This window comes from Canis lupus, chromosome 8, assembly GCF_048164855.1.
Source record: "Canis lupus baileyi chromosome 8, mCanLup2.hap1, whole genome shotgun sequence".
Lineage (NCBI taxonomy): Eukaryota > Metazoa > Chordata > Mammalia > Carnivora > Canidae > Canis > Canis lupus.
The window spans coordinates 66,695,284-66,711,042 of record NC_132845.1 but is presented as its reverse complement, the minus strand read 5'-3'; the positions used below and the strand labels follow the sequence as shown (position 1 = coordinate 66,711,042).

The window sequence follows — 15,759 nt, the reverse complement described above, 5'->3', positions numbered from 1 at the left end:
GTGTGCATGTCTGCTACTTGATCCATTTACAGTAGGTTCTAGGCAGCCCTTGGGCAATGGAAGACCTCCAGGATTACATATGCCTTGCTGATGCAAGCACCCTGTTCCATGTACAGCTCTGTGCTGTTTACCATATGTGTTCTTCATTATTTTAAAATAAACATTCATGGCTTTCTGGACTGTACCGTCAAGTATACATAGATATCCCAGGCTATGTAGTGACAAAATCTAAAGATGATCTACTGTTTGCTTATTTTATTAATTTGTTTATTTTGTTTATTTGTCAGAATGTTATGGAACAGTTCAATCCTGGGCTACGAAATTTAATAAACCTAGGAAAAAATTATGAAAAAGCTGTTAATGGTAAGTCTCTTTTCTAAATTTATAAATATGGTGCACCTATAAAAACCATTCATTAAATATTCTACTTAATTATTTTGAAGTGCTTAATAGTGAACTCTTAAAATATCTTTAAGTTGGTAGAAATTATTTACATTTCATTGTAGAAGTTTGCAATGATAGGATATTAATATATTTGAGATGAATAAATGGAATCATAACCAATAATACATTAAATGGTAATTAATTGAATTTTTTTTTTTAATATTTTATTTATTTATTCATGAGAGAGACAGAGACATAGGCAGAGGGAGAAGCTGGCTCCCCATAGGGAGCCTGTTGCTGGACTCAATCCCAGGACCCCGGGATCACACCCTGAGCCAAAGGTAGATGCTCAACCCCTGAGCCACCGAGGCGTCCCAATTAATTGAACTTAAATTTACAAAATTAATGGAGTAATAGACTGTTATACATGATGCATTTTAATGATCAAATCATAGTTTTTTGGCATGACTCAGTGTTTTTTTATGACTCCGTGTTTTATATCTTGCCATAAACATGTTTTCTACTTTGCAAACCAACTTCTTTATGAACTAATAACACATATGAAATGTATACTTAAAATATTTGTTAGTAAAAAAAAAAAAAAATATTAGTATCTTGCGGATACAGAGGAATTGTTCTCTTTCTATAGAAGAATTCTTTGCTTTTGGGTGTATAACTTGTGATAGTGATATGAGCAAATAGTTAGCCTGAATGGAAAAACATCTAAATTAAAGGTTGAACTTAGATTCTCATTTCAAAATGAGTGCTTCCGTAAAATGAATTCAAGCATTGGCTTTGTGAACCAGAGTTGTATGCTAGTTTCAGGAGGTTTCATTTGAGGAAGCTGACATGCATTTCCCTAATAAAAGGTGAATGTTATCAATGATTACCTTAAAAACTTGAGATGCTACTAATCATCAGATTCTAACACGGGCAAAACAAGTCTTCCTGTGTAACAAGTATCACCTCCAAAATATTCAGACCCCAGTTCACCCTCTACTCTGGTTCACAAAGACCACCAAGTAATGAGTAGAAAAGACTTCAGATCAAGTTTTGTGTCTTTTATGTATGTATCTTTTGTTTTTCTCTTTCACCATGGCCAGCACCTTTGGCTGCTCCCTCTTGAGATTTTGAAAAGAAAACTGTGACCTCACACACCCTCAGCATAAGCATGCCCCAGGAAAGGAGTGTGGTAGCTAGACTGTATGACAGGTGCCCAGTTGTCACGGTCATGGAAAAGTAAAGTGCTTATTTACTTTCTTGATCTCTGTGCTATTTACCAGAGATTTTCAGCATCGGGAAATCCTCCCTCACCCCCAAGTAGTGTCAGTGACTTCTGCAGGTAAGCCCTCACTCCTTCAAAGAACAGGAAGGAGATTTGTTTTAGAATTCTTGCACAACTGATTCTCCCTTGATGACTGCTTAGTCATAAGGCCACAAAGTCATGGCCTTAGATGCCCCTGTGAAGGAAATCACCATGACCTGCAAGTGGTTTTTTGTTGTTGTTGTTGTTGTTGTTTTTCCTTCTAGCACTTGCTGCCTCTCTGAAACAGAGTTTTATAAGGTGACTCAGGGACCTTCCAGCAGTTTAGTCTCTTGCTAACAAGGCTTCTCCTCAAGGGGACTATTCTGTACTTTGAAAGTATTTCCAGTATTTTTGCAGGCCATCTGTTTTTTACTCAAGCCATTGAGAAATTGAGATGAATTTGTGAAGTCCTTGGTAAGAGTTTGTAGTATAGTTGAGGATGCCAGATGTGCAGTCGACACTCAGGTCATAAATCAGGACAACATGTACAGCTAACAAAGAGCATGGGACGAGCAATGTCACAGGAATTTGAGCAGTCAAGGTTGTTGGGGGACAGGGAAGGGAGGGGGACTTGTAGAAGCTGTGCTAGGTGACAAATGGTAGGTTTCAGGCAGAATAGACCACATCCAAGCCAAGATTTGAGGTCCACATTGGCATGGGTGGGAAGCTGTTGGGAAATAGTAAAATACAAGCTGGAGTAGGGTCAGGTTATTAATGCATTTGCAGCATCAGTTACCTATTGTCACATAATCAGGTGTCCCTAAACTTGGTGGCTTAAGATAACAATAGTTAATTATTTCTTAAGTCCTGTAAAGGCAATGCAGTTCTCTATCCCCCAGGGTCCCAATCCTACAGTTGCAGTCAGTAGGGGCACTGGGCTCTCTCCCTCCCATGGGCATAGTAGGCTGTTCTAAAGTGCAAACCCCTGTGGGAGTTATGCTTGCTGGTACCCCATTGGCCAAAGCAAGTCAGATGACCAAGCCACCCATTGATATATAGGCTACTACAAAGCTTGGGAATTCCGGAAAGTGTGGTTTATTGAAGACCATTGCTGTACAAATCTATCATGAACTCTGGAGTACTGACTTACACTGTGGGCAGTGGAGGCCATTAAAAGTTTTTGAGAAGAACTGTAACCTGATGAAATCATATTTTAAGGGAAAATTATCTGGTAGAAGTATATAGATTAAATTGATGAATTGGTCAGCCACTAAAATAGAACAAATATGCTTTGTCCTTAAAACAATAAGTGATAGAGGGCCACCTGGGTGGCTCAGCGGTTTAGTGCCTCCCTTCAGCTCAGGTCGTGATCCTGGAGTCCCAGGATCGGGTCCCTCATCGGGCTCCCTGCATGGAGCCTGCTTCTCCCTCTGCCTGTGTTTCTGCCTCTCTCTCTGTGTCTCTTATGAATAAATAAATAAAATCTTAAAAAAAAAAGGTTATAGAAAATCTCAATGTATTCACAAAGGGGGGGATAGCAAAATTATGAAAATATTATTTGATTTTTTTTTTATAAAGTTCTGGGTAAATTAGTTTTTATTTTTGTTAAAGATGTATTTATTCATGAGAGACACACAGAGAGAGAGGCAGAGACATAGGCAGAGGGTAAAGCAGGCTCCCCATAGGGAGCCCAATGTGAGACTCAATCTCGGATCCTGGGATCACGCCCTGAGCCAAAGGCAGATGCTCAACCCCTGAGCCACCCAGGCATCCCAAATTTTATAGTTTTTAAAGTTAATTCCACTTTATCATAAAAGCAAGGATATTTTACCATTCTGAGGTTAGTTTTATTTTATTTATTTTTTTTTCTGAGGTTAGTTTTAAATATAAGAAATGTTAATGAAAATTTTCTTTCTTGTTAATGAAAAATTTTGATGTAACATGTGAATGTAGACCAAAAATTTTGTTTATATATTGTATAAAACTGTATGCTATTCTCCCATCAATCTGCTTGTCAGCTTTATCAGTATCTTACAATTTAAAATCTTCATATTAAAATATTGCATGTATTAACTTGATAGTTTATTGGCTACCAACCTTGTTTTTAAGTGGAGTCTTCTCTTTTTTTAGTTCTGGCTGAGACCAGAGACTCGAAAAGTACCATAAGTTAGAACTGAGGAAGTGACCTTAGCTGGAGTTGTGTGCACTCCCTCTTATTTGCCACGACCTTGGGCATGTCCCAGCATATCTCTGCTCTGCTCTCCTTCATGAAACAGGGTGATAACACCACTGACCCACGTCTTCATATTTCTAGGTAGATGAACTTAAATAATGGCTTGGAAAGTCCACATAAATGCTAATTGTTACTGTTCTTTTTTACAATTATGCTTCAAGGTTATTCTCAGTCTTATGAAGTAATCCTATAATAGAGCATAATCATTCTTAAACTTGTATGCATATATAGTAAAAGCTGTCAGTTCTGTAATTTTTTAACTCTTCAAGAAATGCTACCATCGATGAATTTGCCATGAAACTACTGCTTTTTTGGCCAGGAATATCTTCATCTGGACTTGTATATAACTTGTTCTGTGACACCCTCCCTCATTTTTTATACTTGAAATGCCTTTTTTAATTCACCATTTTAAAACAATATCCATTATAAAATTGGGGCAGAGCAGTTGGTATGGCCTCTAGTTTTCTTTGCAGTAAAAGGAAAGGAATCTTAGAGATTCCTAAGGGCACTTTTAGCTCCAAAATTCTATAATCTTCAAAGTTGGTCTTCAAGTGAAATACATTTTCTTCAAAATCACCCGAAGTAGGCTAGGTCTTGTTGAAAAGCTTGCTTGTTGTACATTGTCAATCTCCTCAAACTTAGCTTGTTGTAAAGTGAAAGAAGGAATCCATATTAATAGCTTCCATTTATTTGTCTTGTGCTCACAGTATTAGGACATTTTATAGATGACCATCCTTTGCTTCAGAAAGGATAGCTACATTGCCCAAGGAGGTCATGTCATTAAAAGTAAAGGTTCAAACCCGAGTCTGTCCTGCCCCCAATTTCCTTCCCCAAAGAAAAATCAGAAACAGATTTCTGTACCTTATAATTTAGTCTTCAGAATCAATTTGAAAGGAGAAGTAGTATTTTTAGGATGATTAGAATTCAGTTTATATAGCAATAAAAGTTTTCCTTGTCTCTGCCAAAGGGTATAGTAGAGGGAGGATAGAAACTTCAGTTATTTTTCAGTAATTCTGTTGTGTTTTTGTAATGATAATGTATTTCAAATTTCATAGATTTTTTTTTCCCTAACAGCAAGGATATTGTTCTGAGCCACAGGCTCAGAATACCCTTTTTCAATAGAAAAAAATAAAAACTCCATTGAAAGACCAGGTTCCTGGGCCACCCTATACAATTTTTTTTAACTAATAATGTTGTAGACCTGTATAGCTGTAGAATAACCAGCTGAGGAAAGATTTCTTGCTGGAGTGGATGTGTTTCCAGCCCTGATTTGATATTGAAAACATCCACGCTGGAACTGGTATCATGTTGAAGGCAGGGCCTTTTCTAGATTCCAGTACCTGCTGTTGAATGTTCCTAAAGTCTAAGGTAAGGATCCTATATGGTTTTCCACCAGGTGAGGGCCTCTGGAAGAGCAGTGAAGGGACCACTGCCCCTTGGCACAGCAATTAAGCAAAAGCCCTGACTTCTGAGAGCCACCATCGGCACAGCCCAAATCTTCCTGCCCTGGAAGGGACTGAGGGATATTTGGAAGCAAACCTCAAAGGCACTTCCTCTTTTCTTTGTCTGAGTGATGACTTGTGTGTGTCACCTTCCTTGTCTAGCTATGATCCTTGCGGGAAAAGCCTACTACGATGGAGTGGCCAAGATTGGTGAGATTGCCACCGGGTCCCCCGTGTCAACAGAACTGGGTGAGCTGACTGTCCTTTATATACAAACGCAAGTTGAGCTGGTTCCAGGGCCTTTCCTCTTGTGAGCCCTTGAAAGAAACATGAAGTGGCTCAAATCCAGAGTAGTAAGAAGAACTAGCCCAGTATTCCAGTGTGTTCACTTCTGGAATGATTGAGTTTGCTGTGGTCTGTTGAAAGTGGAGGCTTAGTTAGAGGGCAGGCCAAGCCCAATGACTGGCCTCCTTGCTCCCTAGGAATTGAGCTTCTGGCTCTAAACTTGGGCCCGAGCTCTTCCCCTTGGATCCCTGGAGCATAAAGCCCCAGGAGCTTTGACCTACATTCTTAACAGAAGGAGATGGGCACGGCAGGCCTCCTGACTCTGGCAGGAGTGTTTCCTGTGACTCACCTAGCAGAAAGTCAGACTCCTTTACGTCCTGCTCTTGGCTCTCACTGCTTCCACAGTTGCTCTCAGTTGTGATTTTTCCGGTTTTGCTGGTATGAATTGATCTCCTGTGCACATGCGGAGGGCAGCCACGCCCTCAGCAGCACTAGTTGCAGAGGGAATCTGGGTTTCTGTTTACAGAGTCCATTCACTGCGCCCTCTCCTATGGGTGGAAAAGTCACTGTTTTTCCTTTTCTAATAACCCCACACATAACCATCATTTTAAAATCTTGAATAAAGAATGAATATGTTTTGTTTTAAATTAAAATGTTTTTCTTTTTACAAAGGGTAAGATTTCTGGCTTTAAAGTATTTGTCATAATTTGAAATGTTCAGCATAGCAGAAGAAAATATTGGTGAAGTGGGTGTATTTAAAGAAAAGTGTGTCTCCAATTAAAAAGCAAAAAGGGAAGCTGAGAAGAGGTGTGTATAAACAAACATTTAGGAATCAAATAATTCACATCATTTCTGTAAAGTGTCTTAAGGGTGTTCAAGATTGCTTGGAGAACTCTTACCTGACCCTTAAAAGTGGAGAAACAAATTCAAGGTGTGGTAACAGTGCTGGGGTTGGGGGCTGGGCTGCAGGATGTGAAGTGGAACTGTGCACTCAGGAATATTTTTTGACGACTTTGGTTCTTGAAGAGTTTGTAAAGAGTCTTGAAACCTAAGCCTGAAGTGATGTGTGATGACTAAGTCTGTACTGCTCTATTTAATAGAATGAGGTACATGCAGAAATTTTTCAAAGCTGTGACTTGTGTTCTGTTGGTGCCATCACTTGTGTATGTTCTGGCAAGGTATGGACTCTAGAAACTCTGTCCTCAGCAGAGTCAGCTTAAAAAAAATACACACTGGATTGTGTACACAGAAAGAGATAGTAAAACTTACTAGGATGATGAAGATGATTAGAGGTTGCCAAAAATAGGATTAAATTAAAAAGAAACATCCTATTTGTGTCAGGCGCCACGGGAAAATATATGACCCTTGCATTAAACCATACAGTGCTCTGATCCACCATTATTCAGTTTGCCTTTTTAATGTTTTATCGTTCTTGCCACTATTTAAATAAGATTTCTGTTCCACACCTTACTTTAAGCAGCTATGAGTTCATAACATTGAATCAGCTATTTCCACAGCAACTGTGTTGTTACAAACATAGGCCAAAAACTTCAGTTTCAATGAGGAAAATATGTTGCAGTGGCAAAATTTCTTTCATGTGGACATGCGTTTTATTTAGAGGGAATGGAAATAACTTCTGTGTTTTGTTTTTGTTTCAAGTTGTCTTTTTGCTTATATTCACCATGTCATATAGTTAGTAATTTTCTGCTCATTTGCAGCAATTTCACAACAAAGTGCCACCCTAGCAAGCGTTGCTTTCAGAGCCTTAATGTTTAAATTGTTTTCATGTGCCTGCTTTTTTTTATTTTGTTTAAAGTATAGGCTAAAATACTCCTGTTTAAATTCCCTGTATGAAAGAGTAATGAATGATTCATAGAAAAAAGAGACCTATGGTAGGTTCTATATTTTTCATTTTTCAAGAAGGTTTTATTGTCTAATTACTGACTTTGGGTGTTGGTATTCATAACTTTGTTATGATAGTATCTAATAAAACTGAAGGGTCCTTTCATATGTAAAGATCTTGAATCATTTCAAAGTTTTCATTCCTTTAGAGTATTATTATCTCTGAAAAACCTTTGTGTCTCCACTACCCCCAACAAATCCTATAGTTCGAAAAGTTTCAATTTAAAAATTTTCCTCAGGAAGGAAGTGAAAGGGATGTTGAAGAATTCTTATGATTTCTAAAACAGATTACAAGAGTAGTTTTCATTTTAATGTTGAACTCCTATTTTTTAATGTTGCTGTAGGAGAACTTTATATATAGTCTTTTTTTACCTGAAATTTTTACCTGGCCAAATGCATTATCAGTGTTAATTAGAGTGGCAAAACTGAACATTTCAGTCTCTCTTCTTACTTTGGAGGTGGGGGAGGGAGAGAAGGAGCTAAAAGCCAGAGGAGAAAATTGATTAGCCTTTTATTTTTTACTTGTCATTTGGATTGGCATCTATTAAGACAGAGCTGTAGCCCTGCCATTTCTGATTCCTGGCTATGGGTGTTTCCATTTATATATTCCTCTTAACATATCAGCTCACCAAATGCTGTATGAATAACTTTAAGATGCTTTTGCCTAAAAGTAACAAATACCCAATTACTAGTGCCTTAACCATTAAAGATGCTCATTATCCCACATAAGAAAGCCTGGAGTAGCAGGCTCCTGGTTGGGTAATCATTAGTAAGAACTCAGGTTCCTTCTCTCTCTCTTCTCATCCTTAAGCCCTACTCCTCATGGTACCAAGACGCCTGCCATTGCTAGTCTTAGGCATCATATCCTTTCTCCTCCCTTTGTATCCAAAAAGCAGGAAGGGGAATTTCTTCTCAGTTGTGCCCTTTACAATGGAGGAAACCTTTCCCCATCCACCCTAGCACATGCATCCTCTTATGTCCCATGACCCTGAAGCCAGAGAGCTTTCCCCAGTATGGTTAGCCAAGGAATCCATCTGAGAGGGAGAGGGCATAGCTGTTAGGACACCTGATGAAGCTACCACATCAGGCAGTTCTGGTACCAGAAGTCTTGTTTCAGCAACTTTCAATGAAATGAAAGGACTTACACAAATGTCCTCACTTTGCTGTGTCTCAGACTGCATAGTGCTTCTGGCATTCTGTGTGTATCTCTGAGTGGGATTATGTTTTTCTCCCACGTTGGGGTGTGTGGTTTCAGTAACATGTATACTTCAGATGTTATGATTATTGCTTCTTCTGGACACTTGCTTTTTCTCCTGAAAACCATACCTATCCTTTGTGGTCTATTCCTATTTGGGAAGGGACTCCAAGCACAGAGGAGGAGTTAGGGATTTGGGGGTAGTTGCTGTTTTATTGCCCTTTTGTTTTCCTTTTCAGCCTTTGAGTGTCTTGTAATCATGAACTCTGAGGTGCATTTTCTCAGTCTCTGCTTCTCTCCTTTCTTTCCTTTTCTCTTCTTCCTCTCTGCCCATGTGTTGGTGTGACCTCATGGCCTCATATTTGAAAACTGGGGGACTAGAGAAAATCCCCTATAATTTTACCACTGTAACACAACCACTGTGTCACCACTGTATTCTTTTCTGGTCTTTTCTTCGCATGAGGATGCTCCTATACAGGATGCCTTACAGCAAACAATGAGTCCTGGCTCTTCCAGGCACAGGGTGAAGCACCTGATGGGTGTTATTTCATCTCATTGACTCAATGGCCCTATGAGTTGGGTGTAGGCACTTTCACTATCTCTGATTTATAGGTAAGACCTGGGAGGGAAGGGTGTGCCCTAAATCACACAGTTGATAATAGGTGGTTCAACCTTAGAATCTGAGTTTTTCATCTCTCCACTATACTTCACTGAGGCAAAGGGAAAAGGAAAGAGCTAGCCAAGAAAGGGCCATTGAAGAGGGAGATGGGAACTCCCTAATGAGGACCTTTCCAAGAGGGAGATGAGCAGGAAGCAGAGTGTCATTGGCCAAAGACTGTGGAGAGGCCGGCAGTTGTGGTGATTAGAGGTCACCGGTCCCCTTGAAAATAGTGGTTTCACCAGAGTGCTGACCATATATGCCAGGTATTATATTGGGGTTAGGAAGGATGGAGATTACAGAGAAGTTAACATATATATATTATATGGATAGTGTATATGGCTCTTACAAGTATTGCTTGACTTTTGCACTTGTACTGCTATGCTTCATACAAAAACTCAAATTTCATTAAGTGCCTCCTCTGTGTCATGTCTCATCCTCAAGATCTTCAGAGATAAATTTTCCCTGCATTATCTGCAGTGTGGGCAGTAACCCACTGTTTCCTTGATGTGGCTAATAGGCTCTGAGGGTAAACTTGGTGGTCACTTCCTGCATGGAGGGAAAAGAGAACCTCCATGAGCAACCACATTGAGTCCTGTGTCCTTGGCTATGTACTCTGCATCCAAGCAAGACAGAACAAGGGTTATAAGAGTTGGTGACCCCTAGAGAGTATGGTAGGTGGTGTTGGGTGCTACGTGGGTCATAGAGCTTCCCCCCAACCCCAACTGAAGGTCAGGTAATATCCTGTGACATAGGACAAGGACACCAGGCTAAATTTTATTTTCCCTTGAGACCCTGTCAGGTAGCATGCTGCCCAACACCTAAGAGATGCTTGTAAAGTTTATGTTGTTATTTTGCTCTTATCAACTTGTGTGACTTTGGGCAACACTTAGTGTCTGTGAGTAGGTTGGCGTGCCTAAAGGGATGTCGGCAATACCTTCTGGGTTGTTTGAAGATGAAATGAGATAATGTGCCTTGTGGATTTTAAAGTTTCAAAGACTAGGGACACCTGGGTGGCTCAGCGGTTGAGCGTCTGCCTTTGGCTCAGGGCATGATCCTGGAGTCCCAGGATTGAGTCCCACATCAGGCTTCCTGCATGGAGCCTGCTTCTCCCTCTGCCAATGTCTCTGCCTCTCTCTCTATGTATGTCTTTCATGAATGAATAAATAAAATCTTTAAGAAAAAAAAAGTTTCAAAGACTAGAAAGATGCCTCTCTGTTGCTACTTCATATGCACAAATATTTGAGAACACAAAAACAGTACAGTTTTTTTTTTTCTTTTTAAAGATTTTTTTTTATTCATTTATTCTTGAGAGACACACAGAGAGAGGCAGAGACACAGGCAGAAGGAGAAGCAGGCTCCATGCAGGGAGTCCAGTGAGGGACTTGATCCCAGGAGCTCAGGATCACTACCTGAGCCGAAGGCAGACTCTCAACCACTGAGCCACCTGGGCGCACCCAGAGTACAGGTTTTTTTTTTTTTTTTTTTTATTGACATTATTCTTTTCTGTAGAGTAGGTGATGTAAGTTTGTAAGGCTATACATTTTACTTGATTATTCCTGATTATTCATGAACCAGTTTTTCAGTTCTTTCCATTGTATTTTGTTTTCTATTTCATGAATCTCTACTCTTACCTCTATTTTCTTCTTTCCATTATCTTTAGAATTACTGTTACTCTTTTTCTAATTTCTGAAATAATACATTTAATTCATTAATTTTACATACAGGCCTGATTTTATTTTATTTTTTTAAAGATTTTATTTATTCATTCATGAGAGACACAGAAAGAGAGGCAGAGGGAGGAGAAACAGGCTGTATGCAAGGAGCCCGATGTGAAACTCCATCCCAGGAATCTGGGATCACACCCTGAGCCAAAGGCAGATGCTCAACCACTGAGCAACCTAGGCATCCCCAGACCTCATTTTAGGTGGCGTTGCAGGACCATAAAAATGACCATGCAAGTTAAAACTATTGAAAGCCATCTTAATAATCAATGGGGAAAATTAGGATTGCCCCATGACCTTTGAAAATGTTTGTCAAAAAACACTAAAAATTCTCTTATTCTCAGTTATAAATGTATAGGGAAATGAAAAAAAATAGTAAAACTATTTAGTACATAGTAACTTAAAGTATTAGAAGCACTGATTTATAAGCATTTTTCTTTATTTGTAAGAAACTTAGTTCAGTGGCATTTGTCTCCTCCTGTAACTCAGAATACAGAATTGGCCTCTTCTGTATGCTTTTGCAGATTGTCATGCTCTTTCCTAAGCTTGCATCAGCTTCTAGCATTTTATCTTTTGTGATTTCAGTGGGACGAGGTATTCCCAATAGTTCTTTTAATGTTAAGTTTTCTTTGATTTGACTTTTTCTAAAATATCTCCATTCTTTTTGTCATAACCATTTTGCTCATTGTGTTGATAAGTTTGGGCTTCACTAAGTTCTTGTGGCTGCACTTCCAGTCTCCTGAACTGGCCACAGTGTCAACATTTTCATAGGCAGCTGCTACTTCAACTCTGTTTACTCTTGTTACTATTCATTTCTTTGCTGCACTTTCTCTTTTAATTATCCATTTTTGTAACATGTCACATGGATTTATCACTGGAAAACAAGGAAGCAACACAACTACTGCACTTTGCTGTCTGTGTGCCACACTGTCTTAATCACTGTGACTTCCTAATGTACCCTGATACCTAGTAGTAGACATCAAGTAGAACAAGTAGACCCTTTTACTCAAGATTGCCTTGGCTATTATAGGACTTTTGTGTTTATATATATTTTAGAATCAGCTTGTCAGTTTCCACTAAAACATCTCCTAGGATTTGTACTACAGATTGACTCTGTAAGTAGATTTAGGAAGAATTGACATCTTAACAATACCGTGTCTTCTAATTCATGAAGATGACACTTTTTTTTTTTAAGATTTTATTTTTCATTCATGAGAGACAGAGACAGAGAGGCAGAGATACAGGCGGAGTCCATCCAGGAAGCTGAATGGGGAACTTGATCCCAGGACTCCGGGATCACGTCGAGTCAAAGGCAGATGCTCAACTGCTGAGCCACCCAGGCACCCTGAAGATGGCACTTTTTAAAAATTTATTTAGGACTACCTTTATTTCTCTCAGCACTATTTTGTGTTTTTAATTGAAGGAATCTTGCACATTTTTATATATGCATTCTTATTTGTGGTGGTTTTTGTCCTCTATTGTAAATGGTATTTTAAAATTTTTATTTTCTAATTGATTCCATTGTTTTCAATTTCAGTGACTATTTTCCATCACTATTAAATTGTATTTAGCTCTTTTGAAATCTGCAGATTGATTTTTGTCATAGCAGCTTTGAGATATAACTACATACAGTACAATTCACACATTTAAGGTATACACAGTTTTTAAGATTTTATTTATTCATGAGAGACACACAGAGAGAGGCAGAGACCTAGGCAGAGGGAGAAGCAGACTCCCTGCAGAGAGCCCGATGTGGGGCCTGATCCTGGAACTCCGGCATCACACCCTGAGCTGAAGGCAGACACCCAAGGTCTGAGCCACCCAGCCATCCCTTGTGACTAGTTTCTTTAACTTAGTATAATGATTTCAGGATTCATTCACGCTGTAGCATGTATGAGTACTTCCTTTCTTTTTATGGATGGATAATATTGTATAGGTGTACCACATTTTATTTATCCATTTATCAGTTGATAGGTACCTGGGTTGTTTCTATCTTTTAACTATTATAAATAATGCTGCTATGAACATTGATGTACAAGTTTTAGGTGTACACTTCGGAGTGCAATGCCTGGCTCTTACAGTAAGTCTACATTTAACCTTTTGAGGAGACACCAATCTGTTTTTCAAAATGAATGCACTGTTTTACATTCCCACAAGCAGTGTGAGGGTCCAGTTTCTCTACATCCTTGTTAACATCTGCTGTCTTTTTGATAATAGCCATCCTAGGGAGTATGGAGTACTATCTCATTTGGGTTTTGATTGACATTTCCCTAGTGAATAAGGATGCTAATCATCTTCTCACATTCTTTGGAGTGTCGTCTTTGGAGAAATGTCTATTCAGATCCTTTGCCCATTTTTAATTGAGTTGTCTTTTTGTTGATTTTGCAAATTAACTTCTAATTTGGGTTTTGTTTTTACATTTTGATTCCTTTTATTATCTATGCAGTAGTTGCATTGAAGTTCTGATGCTATTATTGTGCCTCTTGATTCTCATTCATAGAGGATACTCTGTATAAGAGCTTTATTATCTTATAGTTCCCTCCTTATGTTAGGTAACACCTAAGGGGAGTGTATAAAAGTTTTGTTGCCACTGGAAGTCACCAAGAAGTGAACAGGAGAAATGCCAAGCAATGATGGGACTTCTGTCATTTAAATGTATTTAAATAATACAGTTTACTTCTTAGAAAATAGGAATCGCTGATGTAATATGACTTACCATTTGATAAAATTCTTGTAAAATATTTAGAATTTACAAAGCAGCAGAAATGCCGATTTTCTGTTTTATCTATATGAGCAGAGGTATTTGTGCATGTTTTGCAGGGTGAGATGACTCAGACTTCATGGAAAATATTTTAATGTAAATATCCAAAATTTAAGTTATTCTAACTCTCTGATACTTGACAAATAATACCAGTTTATTTTCTTTTTCCTTTTTTTAAAATTTAAATTCAATTTGCCAACATAGTATATAACACCCAGTCCTCATCCCATCAAGTGCCCTCCATCCCTCCACACTCCTCCCTTCTGCAACCCTTTGTTTCCCAGAGTTAGGAATCTCTCATCATTTGTCTTCAAATTTTGTTTTATACATAGAAGACATGTTTTTTTTAAAGATTTTATTTATTCATGAGACACACAGAGGCAGAGACAGAGGCAGAGCTCCATGCAGGGAGCCCGATGTGGGACTCAATCCTGGGACTATGGGATCACGCCCTTAGCCAAAGGCAGCTGCTCAACTGCTGAGCCACCCAGGCGTCCCTGTCTTCAAATTTTTAATTTTCTGTAAATCTGCCAGATATATATCCTTCCCCCAAAAAAGTCGTATCCTGGTCATTTTCTATGGAGATTGAAAGACTCTGTATTAATAGACTCTGTTCTCCTATTGTAGAGAATACTTAGAAGATGTGTCATTGCTTTTTTTCAACTGTAATTTAAGGTAAAATATTAATTTAAGAGAACTACCAAATTTTAGTCATTTTTATGCTAAATACTCTAAATCATTTGAAGATTATAATAAGAATTAGTATATATTTTGAAGTCTCTTTCAAGTTCATTTTGCTCAAGTATCACCTTTTCTTAGTTGTACCTTAACTGCAGAGGTGAGCAAACTGGAGCCAGAGGGCTGGCCAGCACCTAATCGTAAATATTATTTTACTGGAACCTGGCCACACCTGCTTTCTCACGTATCCTCTGTGGCTGCTTTCAGGCTTCTGTGGCAGAGTTGAGTGGTTACAACAGAGAAGTTTCCCACAAGGGCTTAAACTATTTACAACCTGTCCCTTTACAAGACCTTACCCTGAAGATAGATGGAAGACTTTTAATACCATACAGTTGATTACATGTGAAGACTGAATGATTGTGTGAGGGATTTGATATCTTTTTTCCAAAGAAAAAGTGATTCCTTATCACCTGCTAAATGTGTAGGTTTAACAGACATTAACAACCACAGCAGTACATGTGCTTAGAGCACAAAGAGCACAACCACTTTGCCTTATTGGGAGGAACTAACAAAGCCAGAAACCAGAGCTCTGTAGTCAGGATTGGTAGGTAAAATATTTTAATCTATGTTAATTGTTAAATAATAAGTCCCATAAAGAATTCATTGTCAGAATGTGTGGTTGCAGTGCATGCACAAATCTTTATCATGTGTACACAGTTCACCTCAGGAACAGTACTCGTTTAAGAGAAGAAACTAAAAAAACTAAAAAAAAAACTAAAAAAAAGATAAAAAAATAAAAATAAGAGAAGAAACTGAAATATGTATAAAACTTTCAGTTTTGTCTCTAAATCAAACAATGTTTGTTTTTAAAAACTTAGAAAATATTGAAAAAAGTAGAAAGGGAAAACATGGTCAGAGGAAAAAATTTTGGCAAAATATTTAAAAAAGTATGAAATAGCTTTTTCTTTCTTTTTTTTTTTAAGATTGATTTATTTATCTTATGATAGACATAGAGAGAGAGAGGCAGAGACACAGGAGGAGGGAGAAGCAGGCTCCATGCCGGGAGCCTGACGCGGGACTCGATCCCGGGACTCCAGGATCACGTCCTGGGCCAAAGGCAGGCACCAAACCGCTGAGCCGCCCAGGGATCCCCAGCTTTTTCATTTTTAAAGCATGGAAAAATAAAGCTCATTCTCATTTATTTCTCAAATAACAGGAGACTTACTTTGGGGAGTTTACAGATTTGCTTTG

General features: G+C 38.6%; 1 protein-coding gene across 6 annotated transcripts in view; it reads left to right on the top strand.

The window, feature by feature from the left end:
• Positions 1-15,759, top strand: part of BAIAP2L1 (BAR/IMD domain containing adaptor protein 2 like 1) — an 87,237-nt gene that overhangs the window by 23,537 nt on the left and 47,941 nt on the right. For 5 of the 6 annotated variants that reach the window (XM_072836998.1, XM_072836997.1, XM_072836994.1 and 2 more), the window contains exons 2-3: positions 288-363; positions 5,468-5,554. In XM_072836998.1, coding sequence (XP_072693099.1) covers positions 288-363; positions 5,468-5,554 — 163 coding nt within the window. The remainder of the gene's footprint in view (positions 1-287; positions 364-5,467; positions 5,555-15,759) is intronic. The other variant, XM_072836999.1, reaches the window with a different exon arrangement.